The following is a 19,990-nucleotide window of genomic DNA, read 5'->3' on the forward strand; positions in this document are numbered from 1 at the left end:
AAAATAAACTGAATTTATCAAACACCTACACTTGTAAAGCTGGACAATAAAGGAGCGGCAGATAAACTTCTACATACCTCGCTACAAAGGCTTGTCAGCGAGAAGTTGGCATTTGTTTGTGTTACTATCATAATAAACTCAATTTAAAAAAACATTTAAGCTTGTTCCCAGAACAAAAGACTCTCTAAGGGCATATATAATACACTGACCACATAGAGTTGGTTTAGAAGATTTTTTTTTTTAAATCTCTTTTAGATTTTTCGATCTATGGGGCTGGTGATGTAAAGGTCACATGTGAACAACAGTTGACGAGGATGTCACGTGGCCAGCACAACCACAATTCGCCTTTACTTTTCTCAACTGATGTCAGATTATCCTTAGAATGAGGAGGTCTCAGTTATCCCCATAAAAATCCTGAACTTTAAAATTTACATCTTCACCGAAATTCTACCCAGGGGTGACTTGTTATATAGGCTTTCGGGCCAATGCCCAGTGGACTGGAATAGAATGGGCCGTGTGGTCGCCGACAATAGGAACACTTTTAATGAAAATAAGTCCTTACATGATTTTATATATTCCCTCTTCATGTTGATGGTTATTGATAACGACATTCGACAAGAAATTGATTAGAACACAATCATAAACGATGTTTCATGGACTAGTCTGTTGATGGATAAGGAAGGAATACGTTTTTATGTCTCTCTGTTATCAAGTGTAATGTTTAAGTATTTCAAATCATTTAAAAATTTAGTAATAAAGTTTTGTTGTTTTTTTTTTGGCCTCATTAAAATTACAATTGTACTGTAGATATTTTTTTTAAGATTTCAAAGTGCCACTAAATCAATTTTTATTTTAGGAATACAAGATGTTAGGTCAACTAACTCATGCTCGAGATCAGTCTTTGAAGCTTTATCATCCATTTCTTATTATGACGACTGGTACAAATGGATACCTATCAGATGGCAGCCACTATGTAGGCTGACAGGAAGAAATACCAGGACGGATTTAGGTACTTAGTCCTCCCCTGACTGTACCCTACAATTTGAAAGCCAAGAAATGTCCCACTCAGCCAACATGCCTAATGGACTAAAGATTATAATAAACACGATGATACACAATTAACTGCTAACTTTCTGGTTTGTTTTTACAAAGCTTATATCCACTCACACTGTCTGTCTGTCTGTCTGGTAAAAAGTGTGTACTCGTTATTTTTCAGACACTCAATCTTTAATCAAGCTAAAATTTCGCACACTTGCGTAATCACTAACTCGGTCTTGGTGGGGTCTCTTGAACTGTCCCTATGTTTTGCCCAACTGCTTGGCAACTGCTTCCATATCGCGGAGCCATGTATATATAGTGTAGATATAGAGGCATGTAAATCACCAGTAATATGGTATTAAATTATTTATGGATATATGTGAGTGATTCCATTATTACGAGACAATGTGTTTTGTATTACACAGTAAAATCTGTAAAGTTCTTTTATGAAAGGTACTTTTTGTAATTCAAAGTGGCCATTCGGCAACCCCACTGACGCATTTGCCGGATGCCCAAATAACCAGTGCTCCCCTGCGTGACATAACAACTTTTTTCGTTCACCGAAAAATGGAGATAATGTGTTGTTTAAGCGTATGACTAGTTGAGCTTTCTCCCTGACAGCAGGATGGTAGGTAGAGCATTCACCTTGAGATCAGGAGCAGGGTGGAGCTATCGCTTTGAGAACAGGATGTAGGTGGAGCTATCGCTTTGAGAACAAGATAGTAGGTGGAGCTATTGCTTTGAGAACAAGATGGTAGGTGGAGCTAGCTACCGCTTTGAGAACAGGATGTAGGTGGAGCTATCGCTTTGAGAACAGGATGTAGGTGGAGCTATCGCTTTGAGAACAGGCTGGTAGGTAAAGCTATCGCTTTAAGAACAGGATGGTAGGTGGAGCTATCGCTTTGAGAACAGGATGGTAGGTGGAGCTATCTCTTTGAGAACAGGATGGTAGGTGGAGCTATCGCTTTGGGATTTGGAAGCGGATGGAGATATCACTTTGAGAGCAGGATAGGAGAAGCTATCCTTTTGAAAACAGAGTGGCAGATGGTGCTTTTGCTTTTAGTTTTCCTTTTTATAAAAAAAATCATAACATTTGATTATTGTTTTTGTGACTATTTTCTTTCTTTTATAGCTAATCTCAGTCTAGGAAAACAGCGTGAATGGCACTCATAGTCTATCTCATTGTTCCGTTTGGGATGAAGGATCATCATCGGCCCGAATTCCTGAGACTACTTATTGTATAGATGACCTTAGACCTCAAAGAAGGGATCGAAAGACTGATTTGACAGTAGGTCCGCGGTTCTCAACCTTTTAAGCTCAGCGACCCCTTTTTACAATCCCCCACTCTGCCACGACCCCGACCCCCCTTCCCACACACACATACAACAATACAAGAATAGACAAATAACAATCCATATTTTTGATGGTCTAAGGCGACCCCTGGCAAATCGTCAATCGACTCCTAAGTGGGTCGCGACCCATAGGTTGAGAACCCCTGCCTTAGGTTAACAAAAAAACAATTTTGAAAAAAATGTTTATACCTGGCTATTATAGTCACATCAGACGATCAAAAAATAAAGCAAACTTGATGACATAACAAAAACAAATGTATGGACAGTAATGGACATGTAATACATAACAATTTTAAAACTTTATTGTTATGTTATTTATTTTATTTCTACGTTTTAAAATATATCTATGTCAGTGATGCCAATACATTTGAGCTTTTTGTCTCTTTGTTCTTGTCAATGTTCTGTTTGACATTCTGTCTGGAAAAAAAAGGAAAAAACTGATTAGAATTTTTTTCTATGTATTTATAACTTTTAGATTATCTATGTATCTATCTATTAATTAATTGTGTGATAAAATAAAATGAGCAATTCGAATCTATCTATCTATCTATCTATCTATCTAGCTATCTATCTATCTATCTATCTATCTATCTATCTATCTATCTATCTATCTATCTATCTATCTATCTATCTATCTATCTATCTATTTATCTACCTATCTATCTATCTTATCTATTTATCTATTTATCTATTTATCTATTTATCTATTTATCTATTTATCTATTTATCTATTTATCTATTTATCTATTTATCTATTTATCTATCTATCTATCATTTATCATCTATCTATCTATCTATCTATCTATCTATCTATCTATCTATCATTTATCATCTATCTATCTATCTATCTATCTATCTATCTATCTATCTATCTATCTATCTATCTATCTAATCTATTGATTGATCGACCGAGATGAGAAAAAGATACAAAAAAAAATTCACGAGAGATACACGAGAGCGTAGGCAGTCGATTTTAATTACAAAGTAAAAAGTAGATCAAAATGTTTACTTCATTAACCGTTAGGACTACCAAAAGAATCATTTCGAACAGGACCTGGACAGTGGCGTAGCAAGGTACGCGCTTCCCCGGTTTCCACCCCAACCCCCATTAAGAAAAATTAATTGTGTGATAAAATAAAATGAGCAATCTGAATATAGCGGGTACATTTACTAAGAGACTTTCCAACTTAATGATAGTACTTTTTTTTTTTTAATAAGTAACAATATCATTACGTATGATTCAGTAAAGAACTCCGTACTTGTCTTAAAAGTCAGTGTTTGTCAAACTTCATGACAGTGTCAAACGACTTAAATGTGTTTTCAAATTTACAAACACGTGTGTTATGATTTCCCCCCCCCCCTCTTATACATATTTGCATTACAAAAAAAAACAAAACACGTCCATTAAATATCAATAAAAGCTATTCTCTACTTATATGTCTATTATGGAAAAGTAAGTAGTGTAACATTTAATTAGTATAATTGCTTAATTTTGGCCTCTTAAGTAGCAAAGTTTTAACTTATCGGTTTCTAAGCTTGTGGCTGTTTCGCGCACATATGAAAGAACACCAAGTGTAGCCAAACTGCTCTGCTTCAAAAATAAATCTTCAATAATATTTGATCAATCGAAACTTCGAGAATGACCGCTCTGGTGAATAAAGTATCGAAGGGAGAAAAAAAAGTTCCCTTTCAGAACTTGTGGTCAATAGGGCAGAAGATGTGGCCTACGGTTAACGAGGGCTTCATGTGGACAGCACAACGACCAACCGCCTTTACATTTCCCCAACTAATGTCATGTACCCATTAGAGCTGGAAGGACTTAAAGGTGCCCAATGATCCCGAAATTAAAAATTCCAGAATTCACGAGGATTTGCCCCTGGGATTTCTAGTTCAGAAGCCAAGCGCTTTACCGCTTAGCCACCTCATTGGTAAAGAGAGAAATGCTTGTAAAACTTGATGATAAAATGTAGTTGTCAGGTATTTTTTAAAAAGTCTAATCTCGTATTAAACATGGAAGGTTTATTTGAAGGATTGTATCTCTGAACTATTTCCAATGCAATATTATCTGGTCCAAATGAGACTAAAAGAATGTTGGCATCATATAAATCATTATCTTTTGCTCTTGAAATGAAGCTGGCCATTAATGAGTAAAACATGTTGACAATGTTTTATGCCAGGAAATGTTTCAAGTAAATGAGAAACAATGACATCGATACTTCGGTAAAATACGTGGACACATCATGAGGGCTATCCACCATTACACTAAATCTAATGAAAGCAAACCCTTACAGTCCCAGCACGGACTCTAGCTGGAAACACGGGTTAAAGTTGTGAAGTTCATATCAAGTTCTGTATAACCTTAAAAACATTGAAAGGTGTTTTTAGATCCCTTTTTAAGACATCATTATTTACAAAAGTGCACTTGTTTTATTTATTGTTTTCCCTATTTGATGTCATCTTTAAGGGCTCATGCTGTGGGCCTCTAATTGTTAGTAGCCCGGGTTCATTGAACCCCTATCGGGTCATGGATGCTACGCCACTGCCTGGAAATGTTTAACAGAAGATCGAGTGTAAATGACGATATAAATATTTGAAATAACGAATAGATCTATATGGAACATAGAAAACATATTTTTTAAAATCAATCAAAACGTCCTTTAGGAAGCGAATGGCGTACCATATTTTCTCATTTTATTCATCTCTTGTTTTGTAATGGTTCACTCATGGAACTATACTAAAGGAACAGTAGGGTCTTTGCGCATTCTCTCCGCGCATCATGCACAGTATTGTAAAACAAAATTTTCAGACAAAAAAACCTATGTTGATTAGAAAATATTTTTTGCTCTTTATAAACAGATTCTTAAAAACTCCATCCATTTTCAGACAAGCTGTTATGGTAGATATAATTTATAGTAATTTATAGTAGGGTAAGAGATCATCACAAAAATATTTTATTTTTTATAATCTTACTCTAAATATATTTTTTCAGTGATTCCAGGGTTGGGTATTTTCTACTAGATCTGGTGAAAATCTATGCTTTTTTGCAGATGAGCCTATCGTTCCGCATTAAGAGGAGTCGTCTAGCTGGAACATTTAAAAAAATGTAAAACTTACCTGTTGCGCCGTTCCTCATCAGCACTTTTTTGTTTGTTCCGCAAAGTTTAAATTTCGAGAGAAAAAAATAAACGGGGTTATTTAGTATTAATTCAAAATGAAAATAATGAATGCAAAATTCAATAATTGTTTACATTTCCTGCTGTATAAGATGTATAAAGGAGATATTGTTTTTATATAAAAAAAATAATTTTTTAAGTTTTTCTTTCATTCAACTCTTTAAAGGAACTTGTCAATTTATCATTAAAGTTTGAAAGTTCATATTGTTGTAAACTTGTTCCCCCCCTACTGACCATTTTTTCCCACGTGAGAACTTTTTAAATTTTGTTTATGTTTGGAGGCGAAACAGACCTGAGCGAGTGTGTTGATGTGTAAAGTAACGAGAGTTATGATCGGGGAGGGATTTTTCAACGGAGGATTGTTTTTCTTGAATCGGTTTTTGTGAATAGTTGTGTGTACATTTGATTAGTAGAACTGTGAAATTATTTCTATGACTTGGATTATTGACTGTTCGTAGTGGATTGTGCTTCTGCAACCAGAAGGATATCGGCGACCTGACAATCGGTGAGTTAACTTTCTTCAGTCTACTCTAAAGTCGTAACAATATCAAGTTCTGTATAACATTAAAAACATTATATATATATAGTGTGGAGGCAGGAGAGACATAAGAGCGTACGTGTCAATCTCTGGATGAGAGAAAGATGTTTGTTGGTACGATACGGGTGGATGACTGTGATACGCGAAGTGTCCACGTGACATGTGTTTGTAAAGGTACATGTGGAAAGTAAAAGGGGGAGGGGGGAGAAAAAAGTCTTTACGGTCTGATTTTTGTTAATGTGAGTTAGTTAGAACTTGAGCTAGTAAACTCAGAACTTGGAGTTGTACAGAGAGCTTGTAGTGGGAATTTGTAGTGGGAAGTAACTGCTACAAAGTATATTTGTCCTTGCATAGGAATAATTAACAGTTAAATATATATATATTGAATTATTTGAAATAATTATATCAAAATAGATTGTCTGCCATTCAAAGTAACTATGCCACCTACTCATTGAAGTAAACTATTTAAATTATAAAAGTAAAAAGAAAACAAAGAATGTAAGTTTACCCTTCTACTGTTACCACCACCACTTGATTCACACAATCTTGCAGGACCTGGTGAGTTACAACAGGAGAAATTGTATAAGAATGAAAATATGAATATATTAAAAATTACCCATATCTCCACTTTGGGGAGCGGTGGTTGAGTGGTTAAGCGCTTGGCTTCCGAAACCGTGGTCCTGGTTTCGAATCTCGGTGAAGACTGGCATTTTGAATTTCGGGATTTTTAGGGAGCACCTGAATCCACCCATCACTAATGGGTACCTGACTTTAGTTTGGGAAATTAAAGGCGGATGGTCATTGCGCTGGCCACATGACAATTAGTTATTTCAAGAGCGTCTGTAAAACCGAGCAGCTGTGGGAACTCGCATGTGATGGCATAGTTCTGATTGGAGCATAACACAAGGTCTGAAAGGAAAACTTTATTTTACTTTTTAAATCTCGACTTGGATCACACTGCGTCGTTTGGGGCGTTGGGTGGCGAGCTGTCTCCATAGATAGTTGGTGATCAGCACTGTCTGCACTCTCTTCCCAGCGGGCGTTCTCAGACTAAATGTCCACAAGGTGCATGCAGCACCTGGTTCTAGGGGACGTCCTTCTCTGCGTTTTCCTCCTTGCCAGGCTTCTGGTTCTTGCTACACGCAATTCATTCTGTCAGAGGCATTTTCCACAAACCTCATACGACGTTAGATCACACCACGTCAAGTTTTTATTTTAACTAAATTAATTGACTACATGGGAGTAGCCAGGATTTTTTATTTGAGGAGGTGGGGGGATTTTTTTCTCCCCCTCCGAGCCAAATATATATATATATATATATATGTTTGTGTGTGTGTTTATGTGTGTGTATAATTAATCTTCATTACATTCTTACAATTCATTCTTTCGTAAGACGTTTATTGAACCTTAAAATAGGTTATTCCTGGAGTTAGTGACAAATAATGTGTACGAATAAAAATCAATAAGAAAAAAAAGTAGTTAATTAACTATTGTTTACTAATTATTTTTTCGGTATTAAACAAAGGAAAGAAATCATATTTGCTGATGTTTTTGTATAAGCTGAATAAGTTCCCTTTATTCGTCACCACTTTAAAATTTAAAACTAAAAATAGATAAATACAAAATCTTCTATTATAATAAGCACTTCACTAGCACAATGGGAAAGGTGTCAGCTTGGTGAGGCTTAATCCCTAAGTTCAAATTCATGTCGTTAGCCCAATTTTTAAGTTTTCTTTTTATTTTTTGTAAACGTAATTAAAAAGAAAATTATTGTAAAATCCAACCAGATACACTCTTGCAGTGGCGTACCAAGGGATTTTAGTTTCCCAGAGAAGGGTACGGCTTGGTCTGTTTAGGGGCCCTTCAAGATTGGGCCGGGGGAGATTTTCAAATTTTGACCCTGGCTTTTCGACTGCACTCTTCTTTCTTCCCCACCCTTACCCCAACCGGTCCAGACAAGGGAAAGGATCATAACGTACTGAGAATACTAAAAGCATGAAATTGCGCTAAACGAAAACATTTGTAATCACACAGATTTATTATTGTTATTCGAGATCTATTATCAACTACATGACTGATCCAAAGTAATTAGTACATATACACACACATATATATATATATATATATATATATATATATATATATATAATGTTTTTATAAATGCATTTAAAAAGCGATCACCCAGATACCTTTATTTCTCCAGCCACCCCTTTCCACATGCCTCACGAAAGATCTGTTGCATAAAATGTCACATATTTTAAATTGTAAAATTATTTTCTATTAATCCTACTTACCTCGTTTTAATCTCTGACCATCTTCTCCACGACTTGATATGGTTTGGAGATCACTGATGCATTGGTCAAGCTTGTCTGTGTTGTGGTGATCATGGAATCAAGAAAATATTTGTGTTGTTTAAGAATAGCAGAATGTGCATACAAAAATCATATTAATATCATATTTACACACAAATTAATTCATGAATAAACAAGGTTACAAAGACAGTTTTTTAAATATTTTTAGAAAGAATATCAGAATGAAATTCTATCAGAGGCAAATGACAGAAAAGAATGGAGAAAAAATGTTAACAGATTATGTGTGAAGCCCCAACGGTCCACCAGACCAAGGGTTATTATTATAGTATTTATATAGCGCTATAGCATGCTCAGAGCGCTTTTGGACAATCTCATTTGTGACCAGTTGGGGGAGGGGGTATCTAGGAGTTGGCTTTCCGTGCTACCTTTAGGCGCTCTGTAAACACAACTCTGACCGAGTCGGGTGTCGAACCTCGAGCCCCCTTCAAGGTAGCCAAGCCAAGCGCCTCTCGACCACGCTTTCCACTAGGGTTATCTGAATGTGAAGCTCGATGTCAACCTGGCCTAGCTGATGTGTTATAATGATTATCTAATTGATGTCATTGTTTTGTAAAGAGTCAATCTCTTATTCAAAGAAAAAGAAACGAAATGTACGTAAAAAAAAAAAAAAAATAATTCCTATATTTACGTGTGTTACGTGTGTTTTCTCCCTCTTCTACAGTTCACGCGATAATATGAAAAACTACTTATTAATTGTTGTGTTAAATAATATTCCACTTATATGTATACTAAAATAGATTTTTTTTTTCTCTTTAAAAAAAAAGTTTACATTATTTTTGGTAAATGTAGTAGTTAGTATGACAATATATACAACTTAGCAAAACAATTGTAAAAAGAATTTTTTTTTTTACAAAAAATCTAAAACCGTTTGTATAAATGTGTTAAAAATATGGTAAATTGTTCTCTCCCTTACTAAAAAAAAACGTATCCCGTATTTCTTACTATTATTAGTTGTAACAAAAAAAAAAGGTAGGCTTTGCATCAGAATTTTGAATGGTCTAAAATATTATGATGTCGGATTTTCACTATCTTTTCTTGTTTACGAGATCTAAACGGGATGGACGACAGAACACGCAAAACTAATAGCGGCTATCCCCATTTCGGTGACCGCTAAAAGGACAACATATTACAAAGAAAGAAGAGAAAAGAGTCTATGAGTTATTTAGATACCGACTTACTGCTGTAATCTAGGAACATTTGGGATGGACTTGCTTCATCTGTAAATGGAATAACTTTGAATTATTTTTAAGCTAGTCTAGGTGTCATTTTCTAAACAAAAAATATATTCAACAAAAGTTGTGCAATTAGATAAGCAATCATAGTGTAGTAAAGCTGTACAGTTAGATAACTGAAAGTAGTAATCAAAAGTTGTGCATATGAAAAAGTAAAAATATTCAACAAAAGTTGTGCAACTAGTCAACAAACATTTTACGGTTAGATAACTAAACGCAGTAAACAAAAGTTGTGCATATAGACTAATAAACATAGTTAACAAAACTTGTGCAATTAGCTTCGTTAATTATACTTAATTTTTTCTTGTTGTTTTAGTCCTTCTGAATTCTCTGAGCTCTTCTCATTCCGTAACATGCCAATAACGTCTTGAAGACTGTCCACCAAATCTGAAATTTTAGTGTCAAGATGGCCCGAAGCTCGTTCAAAATCGTCTGCAGTGCTTCCTCTATTGTCGTCTGCTAGTTCATAACCTCTTTCTCTCCCTTGTTTCTGTTGATTATTTTTTCCCAGTAGTTTAACTCTGCTAATAATTTCATTGAGCTTAGTGAAACGGTCAAGAATGGCGGCACTTTCTTCCTCAGATGTCCTATAAAATAAATATGTATTTATATAAAGGCCATAAAATATTTTAAGTTCTTGTTTTGTTTTTTTTTTTCTTTTACTTAATTGACAGATTTAGTTGTCCTTGCAAAAAGAGAAAAAAGACTTTTATTTTCTACGAATTTAAATAATTCCTAACGAAAATTATTTGGAATCATTTTGTCTTTAAAATGTAAACGAAAGCAAAAATAATTCCTGAAATGTGAAAGTAATTTTTCTTTAATTTATAGGAGAATATTTTTTTTTTGTAACAATGAGTTTGTGTAGATCATACAATACGATTGCATAGACAGTGGTTGAGATTGTAATCTTTAAATAGTATCTATGATCCATTTATAAACAAAATCCGATCACTCAATACTCTCGTATACTCCTTACCTGTCCAGTTGTTTTTCATTCAATAAACTTTTAGCCAAGATTTCACGTGTCGAGGAAAACAGAATCAAAATGATCCACAGAAATTTGGAAGTATCCGCCATAGCTGCCAATTTTACACTTGACTTTACTTCCAAATCTAAAAGCTAATCTTGATGACCGTGGCTGAAGTAAACAGTATTGCGACTATTCTTTGTGAGTGCCAATTTGATATGACATACTTTCTGTGCCAAATAAATATTTTCCCTTTTACACTCTCTCTCTCGTTAGAATCTGCTCTGTTGCCTGCTGTTTAACAGTCTGTATCCCCCACTAAATCGACAAGTTCGGACATGGCAATATTTGTACCTCGCTTTTAGGTGTGGCCTCGGCATTTATCAATATTTCAGTCGCCACTGAGTGAATGTTAGGGCGTACAGCATGTAGAAACCGGCCCCAGTGATGATGAATAATCCAAAAGATTCGTTTTGTTAGATATGAACGGTGACAATGGGTGAATCTGTTGCAGCTTCTGACATTATCGAGAGATATATGAAATCTGGTTGCTAATACAATCAGACATCAGTACAGTTGATAAATAAGTTAGCTTGGTGACCTTATGGACTGGAGCTTCCATTGTTACGCTAACGACACAATTATTTGTAAACGAAAATTCATTTCATTATTATGGAGTGAGTGAAAAATAAAAACAATGAATTATGTTAAACAAACTGTGTGTTCTATTTCCCTGCGTGTGTGTTTGAAGTATATATAGTTCAGTGATAACCAAAAAATCTAAGTCCGATTCAGCAGCGTATCCAATAACAGCCGCCCTTTCGTTTTCTCTGTCTTTTGCTGTAATGAAAGAGGCTTGACCTCTTTCGGGCACTGCATTTTTTTGTAATATTTAAATTTAAATGTAAAAAAAAAACTTTTTTGGGGGCCCCTTTGAAGTGGGGGTCCGGAAGATTTTCAAATTTTCCTTCCACCTCGCCCCACTATAGCTACGCCACTGGAAACACACAGCCGTAACACAACGAGCTCCACAATTTTAAGAACACGACAAAAATTATTTCGAATACTGTCAACAACAAATGTTTTTCTGAGAATTAATACAACTCTTTGAAAAACATTTTACTCTTTGCCTTAAGGATTCGTAGTCATACTTCGCCTTGTGTGTGTGGCTGTCTGTGTCGGTGTGTGTGTGTCTATGTGTACACACACACACACACACACACATATATATATATATATATATATATATATATATAGATAGATAGATAGATATATATATATATATGGAAATGGGAAATAAAATGATAAACAGACATTTGACAGTTATTGCCATAGATATAGATAGGGTAACCAGACACCAACTTTCCAAAAGAAAGACAAAAAGGAGGACAAATCCTAACTTAGGAGGACACAAAAAAGACAAATTAAACTTTAAAAAAACAACCGTGAAAAAGTCGGACAATTACACACTTCAGGCTAATTCCCTCCGGACGGAGGACACGATCATAAAACGGAGGTCTCGGCCTCCTTTTGCTAGACATCCGGTAACCCTAGCTATAGACAATCTAGCACTTTTATCTTTGCTCTACAAATAGCTAAATATTAAAACTAATCTTGTTGATTATTAGCTGAAGTACTACGGTATCGAAACTATCCTCCCTGACTGACAATTTTATATAAATTTTTTTTAACACTCCATCCTTTCACATTTTGACATTTGAAACTGCGGTCTAGTTTGCAGCAAGTATCCAAAACTACGTCGAGGCGCTTGGGGGCATCGGATGGCAACATTTGTACCTCTCTAGTAGGTCTGGTCTCGGCATTTTTCAATATTTTAATCGCCACTGAGTGAATGCTAGAACATACACTAACCAGCCCCAGTGATAATGAATAATGCAAAAAGATTCGCTTTGTTTGATATGAAAGATGACAATAGCTGAAATTGTTGCATTGTCTGACTTAATCGGCTGTTAACACAATCAACCACCAGATAGGCTGATACATAAGTTATCATGATATTCTTATGTACTGGGCAGGCCATTGTACACAAGGGACGTAATTATGTTTCAAAGCAAATTAATGTCAGTATGAGTTGGTCGAGAAATGAAAACATTTTCAAGAAAAACTTTCTGTGAATCGTTGTTGTTACTTTTTCTATTGGTCTGCATTTGAGACAAGTCAATATAGTTCAGTGATGTCCAAATGTATTCGTCCAATTAATCAGAACCTCTGTTGAGTCATTATGCAGTGTGCACAGAAGGTTCCAGGGAGGGCTGCATGGTTGTGTGGTTTGCGCTTCGGGCTGTCTCTCTTAAAAGTAATGAAGTGTTCTCTATCCTAGTTTACTTTTACAAACACCTAAATCTAAACCAATTCCCAGAGACTAGCTATATCTATTTTTTTTTCTTGCGGGCTTAGATTTTTTTAACGTATTTCCACAATATCTTATAAATACTTGTAGGTATGGTTTACGTAATTGTAATTATTTGTTTAAAGATTATGTGCCCTATGTGTCCTCACTAGGTCCTCGATTTATATGTTGGAGTTTGGTAGCGAACTTCAGACACGCCTTGCATACAATAAATGTTGTGTAATAGTTCTAAATGTCAACAATGAGAGCCAGTCTGTGGCAGACCTTATGGAATGAACTGTTTCAACTGGTCATCAATGAGAGCCAGTCTGTGGCAGACCTTATGGAATGAAATGTTTCAACTGGTCATCAATGAGAGCCAGTCTGTGGCAGACCTTATGGAATGAAATGTTTCAACTGGTCATCAATGAGAGCCAGTCTGTGGCAGACCTTATGGAATCAACTGTTTAAACTGGTCATCAATGAGAGCCAGTCTGTGGCAGACCTTATGGAATCAACTGTTTCAACTGGTCATCAATGACAAACGCTTCTCAAATTGTATGTTTCGTTTTCGCTTTTTAAGAATTGTGGACATCAGTTAGAAAAGATCAACATTTCAACCCCACCCTCCATTTTTTTTTGTATTTATTTTTTCCTAATGTTTTTCCTAATGTCAAAAAGACAGTGATGATTGAACGATAAAACAGTGTTGATTTATCAATAAGACATTGTTGATTGATCAATAAGATAGTGATGGTTAGATAATATGACAGTGTTGATTGATCAATAAGACAGTGATATGTATAAGACAGTGAAGCTTCAAGCTTATTTAATGACTGATTTGGGGAAGCCATATATTTGTTTGCAGTATTTATAAATTTTCAAGCCAAAATTTCTCGATGCGGAATTAACATTAACACTTTTCATTACTAGTTAACGTGACAGTCATCTAAACTCTATAGCCATATCACAAGGTCCTTAGACCTTCCTTCAGGGAACAGTACCAGGAAAAAGGAAATGCGGCAGACAGAGAAAGAAATAAGAAAACAACATAAAAGAATGGACAGGCCCACCATCTATCCAAGGCAGACAGTGGGAAATGGAGAAAGACGGTCAACAGATCTTATGTGGTGCCCCAACGGTTCATCACACTAAAGGATAGGTGAAAATGACATTGATCATTGCTCGAAGTTTATCAGTTATTCTCTATTTATTAATTTATAAGAACATAATATAATAATAATTTCAGGCCATCTCAACGAAATCTGCACATAATGAATAATAAATGGCTCTTCTTTTTCAGAAACTACACATTCCTTAAGTACCATAGCGTAAAGTAAAGTTCCCCATGGGGCAGACGATGTAAAGGTTTTCTATTTCTTTGTCACACGGTTTATGAGGTGGCAAGCGCATCCAACAACGGCCTTTACTTTTCCCCAACTAATATCAGGTATCCATTAGAGCTGGGTGGACTTAGAGGCGTTCTAATGATCCCGAAAATAAAAAAAAATCAAAGTCCCACCAGGATTCGAACCCAAGACCAAAGGGTTTAGATGCCAAGAACTTTACCACTCAGCCACCGCGCCTCCATAGCACGATCAAGAATTAAACATCTGATAATATACAAAATACCCAAGTCCCTTAACCCTTAAAACGCGTCTGGTAGATTAGCCTCTAAACATCAGAATTGTAATTCCATTTTGTATGCACTCTTTGTAAAACAGTTCAGCAGTTTAAGGGTTAAGTAAAGAATGCTTCACTACTTGAGTACAACTTCGACTTCTAGATCTACATCTCTAGCAATCTTCCTGTCTCTCGCCACCCCCATTCACCCCCCTTTTGATTTTGAATCGTAGACAAATTGTATTTTTACATGTTTACTTGACCCTACTTCCGGTCATGTGATTAATGATCCTCGTTGACACTGTTTCCTTCTTCCACAGTTTAAAGGGAAACTCCTATGGTTTTGACAATTTTTGATATAATATGTGTTTTGATTTACAGATAATGAATATATTCTTCTTTTTTTTTTTTCTTTACAATAATAACTTAGTATTTGATGTTTTTCCGGCGTAATTTTCCTGCGCATCCAAAACAGTCAGACTTTCACCGGGTTTCTATGTGACGTCACAAATGTGTTTTAATCTATTGACTTATTGTATAACAGAAGACCATACAGCAAAGTTTACATTCTCGTAAAAGAGATATATCTTGGTCTATGCAGTTAGATCTAGGATCTTGTAAGCAAAGAAAAAATGCGTATTAAAAGTAGATTTACATGCTTGACTAACCCCGGCAGTCTGTATTTTCACGCCAGACCACTCAACACACAACAAGCACTATCGCTTGGTTGTCTTGTCATGACCGACTACACGTAGTCTCGACTAGCCTTACACTGACCAGTTTGTTCGAATCAGTCAGACACACGATCTATTTACATCTTGGGACAGAGAGAGAGGCTTAGATGAAAATGTTACTCTTTTTCTCGAGTTGATTATACTATGCTTTTAGATCTATCTATACATGTGTATATATTTATATATATATATATATATATATATATATATATATATATAGGCATATATATATATATATATATATATATATATATATATATATATATATATATATATATATATATATATATATATATATATATATATATATATATATATATATAACTGTATCATAGCTCTGGACTAGGCCGTCACTAGGCCTAACAGCTACTGTAAGAATGAAGCGATACGATTGGTCAAATCTATTTTCTCTTTCAGTATTGTTGAGGGAAGTGACGTATGAACTAGCTTAAAACAAAATCTCATAGAACCCCGTTTTTTTTGAGATGTCAAGAATTTACTGACTAATTTATTAAATATAAATGTTTCTAAGCATTTAAATAAAAAAAGGTAAAATGTTTACTATTACAACTTTTTACGCAGAATTTAAATATGTCATTAACTCAAATTTGAAAAACAATCGGAGTTTCCCTTTAATAGTGAGAATTTCTAATACAGTTTACTGAGGATACAGTATTAACTGTTACCTAATGTACACCGTTAAAACAACTTTCTGCACACAGGTAAACATAGTGAATACAATCAGCATAGCATAGTGTCTTTTTTTTTCCATATTTGACATTGTAAGCATTATTATTAAAATAAAAATATTACTATTTATGTCGAGTATCTGGATTTAGTTTATCGATGGTCTGTTGTTGTAAGGGAGGTAATTACATCTGCTAACTAATGGATGTTTTTAGTGTGGTTAACTCCCCTTTTTTAATTTCTGATTTACAAAGATTGATAACTGAATAAATAATTTAATATAGTCCAATTTTTACAAAGCAGCTGACTCTGTCCTTCTGTCTGATAAACCCTCTGTACAATTTATCTCCGCCATAAGAAGTGATGAATTAGCTGAAACGTTACATTTTGATAAAAGAATGTTATTTAGTTTGCTTCGAATTGGTGGTACGATCATTGGTAGTGTAATTGAAAAAAAAAATCTAGATTCAAATCCTTCTGGAGACTGGTAGTTGAATCACTCATTAAGTCACACCACTCTAACATGTATTTTGCATTTGTAAGGGCAAAAAAACAAAAACAAAAAATGGATTTAGAAATTGTGTAGGCGAGCCTACAATAATTGATTAACTTAACTCCCTTGTTCTACAATAATTGATTAACTTAACTCCCTTGTTTAGTGCAGGGTTTCTCAAACTTTTATCGTTGGCGCCCAACTAAATTTTTTTAAAAAATTCATTCGCGTCCCCCCTCCCCTCTTTAGACAGATTGGGACCTGGAGGAGCACTGTATGTGGGGTCCTGGCAATTTTTAAAACTTGTATGAAAAAGAAAAGAAAATTTGGGATATATAAGGCAAATAGCACAATTCAGCGGTTTTATTTTGTATTCATATGCAAGCTTGAAATCAGAGCGCACTATTCCTACTTGTGAAAAAAAAAAGGGATTTGAGATAATAAAGCGCACCAACTTCTGTCAGTGACGTAACCGTCATCAACACGTCTTTGTGTTAACTCTTTCTCTCCTAATTAACGATATCATTGTTGATTGGACCTGATTAAATTCAATAAATTTTTGATTTCTTAAACTTTAATTTAGTGTTTTATAAAACAAAAAAGCACGGGTTCTCCTAAAAATCTATGCCAAAAATAACCTTTTCCGATTATAAAGATGTTATTGAAGTTTTATCATATCAGGGTAGAATGTACAAATGTGACAAAAAGAACTAGATTGTCAGAACGTGGGAAATAGTTAGGGAGAGAAAGAGTTAAGTCAGAAATCTTGTCACGAACCTTTTTGTTTGTTTTTTTCCTACCAAATAATTAAGCCGTAAACCTAACGATGTAAAACAGTTCTACAGATCGTCTCCATTACCACATATGTCGTATTGGATAAACGTTGTCGGGGGTGTTTGAAAACGACTTCTTTTGAAAAGTTTTAAGTCGTTATTGATGTAGACGCCTCTCGCTATTAAAAAAAATCCTACTTAGAAGATAAAAAGACGTCTCTTGCTTAAAATGTTTTAATTTTCGAAAACATAGGTTAATACTAATAATACTATTTTACTTAGTTAATATTCAGACATGGATTGATAATTTGATACATGCAATGAAAATATTATTATTATTTTTTGGAAAATTAATTGAAATGATTTCGCTCCCCCTTTTTATCAAGCCGTCGGGCCCCATTTAGAGAGCGTTTCTCCAGATAACAAGGGCCCGACGTGCAGATAAGAGAAATGCTGGGTTCATGCCTCTGCATGTAGTAGTGTCTCGAGATGAGAAACTGTGTGTTTTTTTTTTTAATAACTTTATTGACTTACACTGACTTGTATATAATTTTTCTTTTCACTATTTCCCTTACGTTCAAATATTCGCTACGAGTGAATGTATTTTAAAACAAAAAAAAAACAAACCACGAAATAACTTCATAAGGGAGGCCAGCTGAAATATGGAAATTGGACTTGTGAAAGAGTTACCTCCTGTGAGACAACATTGTGCAATTGCACCATCATTCATTACGTTTACCGCAACCTGTCGCCTCAGACATTTATTAACGCATCCACAGTACATACGCACGCGCACATATACACACAGACACAATATCCAAGTCTTCCCCCACCTTAATATGGAATATGAAACGCACACACAAACACACATTTTTATATAATATGAGACACACACATTTTTTATGTAATATGAAGCACACACACACATTATTTTTCTCGCAAGTTTGAATCTAGTTGTTAGTGTTGAGCATAGACTACATCTATATGTGTTAGATTGCTTCAAATACTAACATGTGTGTATCAAATATTTACATGTGTGTATCAAATATTTACATGTGTGTATCAAATATTTACATGTGTACATCAAAACTTTACGTGTAAGTGTGTGTAGTGGGTGTAAAATCAACTTGAAGACCGAACTGTTTCCTGGCCTCAACTTTAATCGTCTGCGAATGTGTTGGCTTTCCTCACCTGTTTTCTGGTTTCCAGCGCAGGTATTTTGCCTGTCATTAGGATAAATTGTCCTGGATCTTCGTCAGATGCTTACGTAAGTTAAGCGTTATTTTAATCATTGTACCTTCTTTCAGACTTAGCAGGTGAACTGAATTCATCAAAACTTTTACTGTTATAAAAATATATATTTCTATACTAATATATTAATCATTTATCAGCATGTGTAATTAGACACATACTTTTCAATTCTAATTAGATTAAGATCCTTTCTCCGCAAGCTCTAGCGTAAGTGTATAACTCATGAACATAATAACAGACATTATAATTTATTGTAGTCCAAGTCTCCATGGCATATATGCGAGTTCTTAACAGCTGATTGGCATTCCAGACGCTCCCAGTAACTTGATAATACTTAAAGAACCTTAAACATTTATTTACCAGGGGAAAATGTCCTTGAATTTTTTAGCTAGAATCTAGAATGTCACTAGTGTCCTTGCTCTAGACGTCTCGCTTCCAAACGTGATGTCATTTCCTGTCAAATTCTAGCTACACTTTTGGTTTCCAGATTTCCACTCACAAAATTATTTCTTCATTCTATTAAGCATCCCAACATGATTTAAAAAGTTAGAGTAAGATTATACTCTAAGGAGTATAAGATTATAAAGCGAGATTAGGATTATGCTATTAGAACATTATTTTCATACACATTATAAATGGATAGTGTTTTACTATATAATATGATGTAATATAATGTAATATGACAATATGACAATATAACAATATAACAATACAATATAAAATATTATAATATAATATAATATAATATAATATAATATAATATAATATAATATAATATAAAGAAGGTATTTTAACATTATTACAAAATAAGATAAGAAAACGATATTACTACCTGCTATGATTAGATTATTAGAATATATTGTACAGTACGAGCTCATTATAAGAAGTTTGTGTTTGAATATAATATAAACAGATAGTTTATGAAGACTATATATTATAGTGTACAATACATGATGAAATAATGTAAGACTATTTAAAAGAACAAAACAAAGATAAAAGATACGATGTCTTCTTGTTATGCTATTGTGAGATGGGAGCCATGTCGTGGAACATGTTCTAACTACCTTCTATCCCACAGGTCATTTGTTGACATTTAATAACCAGTGAGAGAACTAGAGTGTACCGATCAAACGAGAAGGGATGTTGATAATTGCTGATATTGTATTTCGAAAAAAAAAAAAGAATGTGTTATAAACCTGAGCAGAGTTTAGGACACAAGTCTACACCTGGTTCATTATATCCATTGTTTTTCAATTATTGTAAAGTTTGCATAGGGATTCTTTTTAGAATATTGACTGGTGCTAAGCAATGGCAAAACAGTGCGAATATTGAGTGGTGTAAAAGTAGATTGGTGCAAAGGATGAGCAGTGTAAATGTAAATTGGTGTAAATATTGAGTGGTGTA

General features: G+C 34.6%; 1 protein-coding gene across 1 annotated transcript; it reads right to left on the reverse strand.

Annotated features, from left to right (window-relative positions):
• Positions 1 to 2,689: 2,689 nt before the first annotated feature.
• Positions 2,690 to 11,003, reverse strand: LOC106050877 (uncharacterized). The gene is made up of 7 exons (XM_056020482.1): positions 10,685 to 11,003; positions 10,003 to 10,292; positions 9,652 to 9,690; positions 8,396 to 8,470; positions 6,610 to 6,656; positions 5,505 to 5,528; positions 2,690 to 2,807 (listed from the first exon to the last, which is right to left on the reverse strand). Exons 1-6 carry the CDS (start codon positions 10,783 to 10,785, stop codon positions 5,523 to 5,525), a joined length of 558 nt encoding a protein of 185 aa, XP_055876457.1. The 5' UTR covers positions 10,786 to 11,003; the 3' UTR covers positions 2,690 to 2,807; positions 5,505 to 5,522.
• Positions 11,004 to 19,990: the final 8,987 nt, after the last annotated feature.

The sequence above is a fragment of the Biomphalaria glabrata genome, chromosome 1 (assembly GCF_947242115.1).
Source record: "Biomphalaria glabrata chromosome 1, xgBioGlab47.1, whole genome shotgun sequence".
Taxonomy (NCBI): domain Eukaryota; kingdom Metazoa; phylum Mollusca; class Gastropoda; family Planorbidae; genus Biomphalaria; species Biomphalaria glabrata.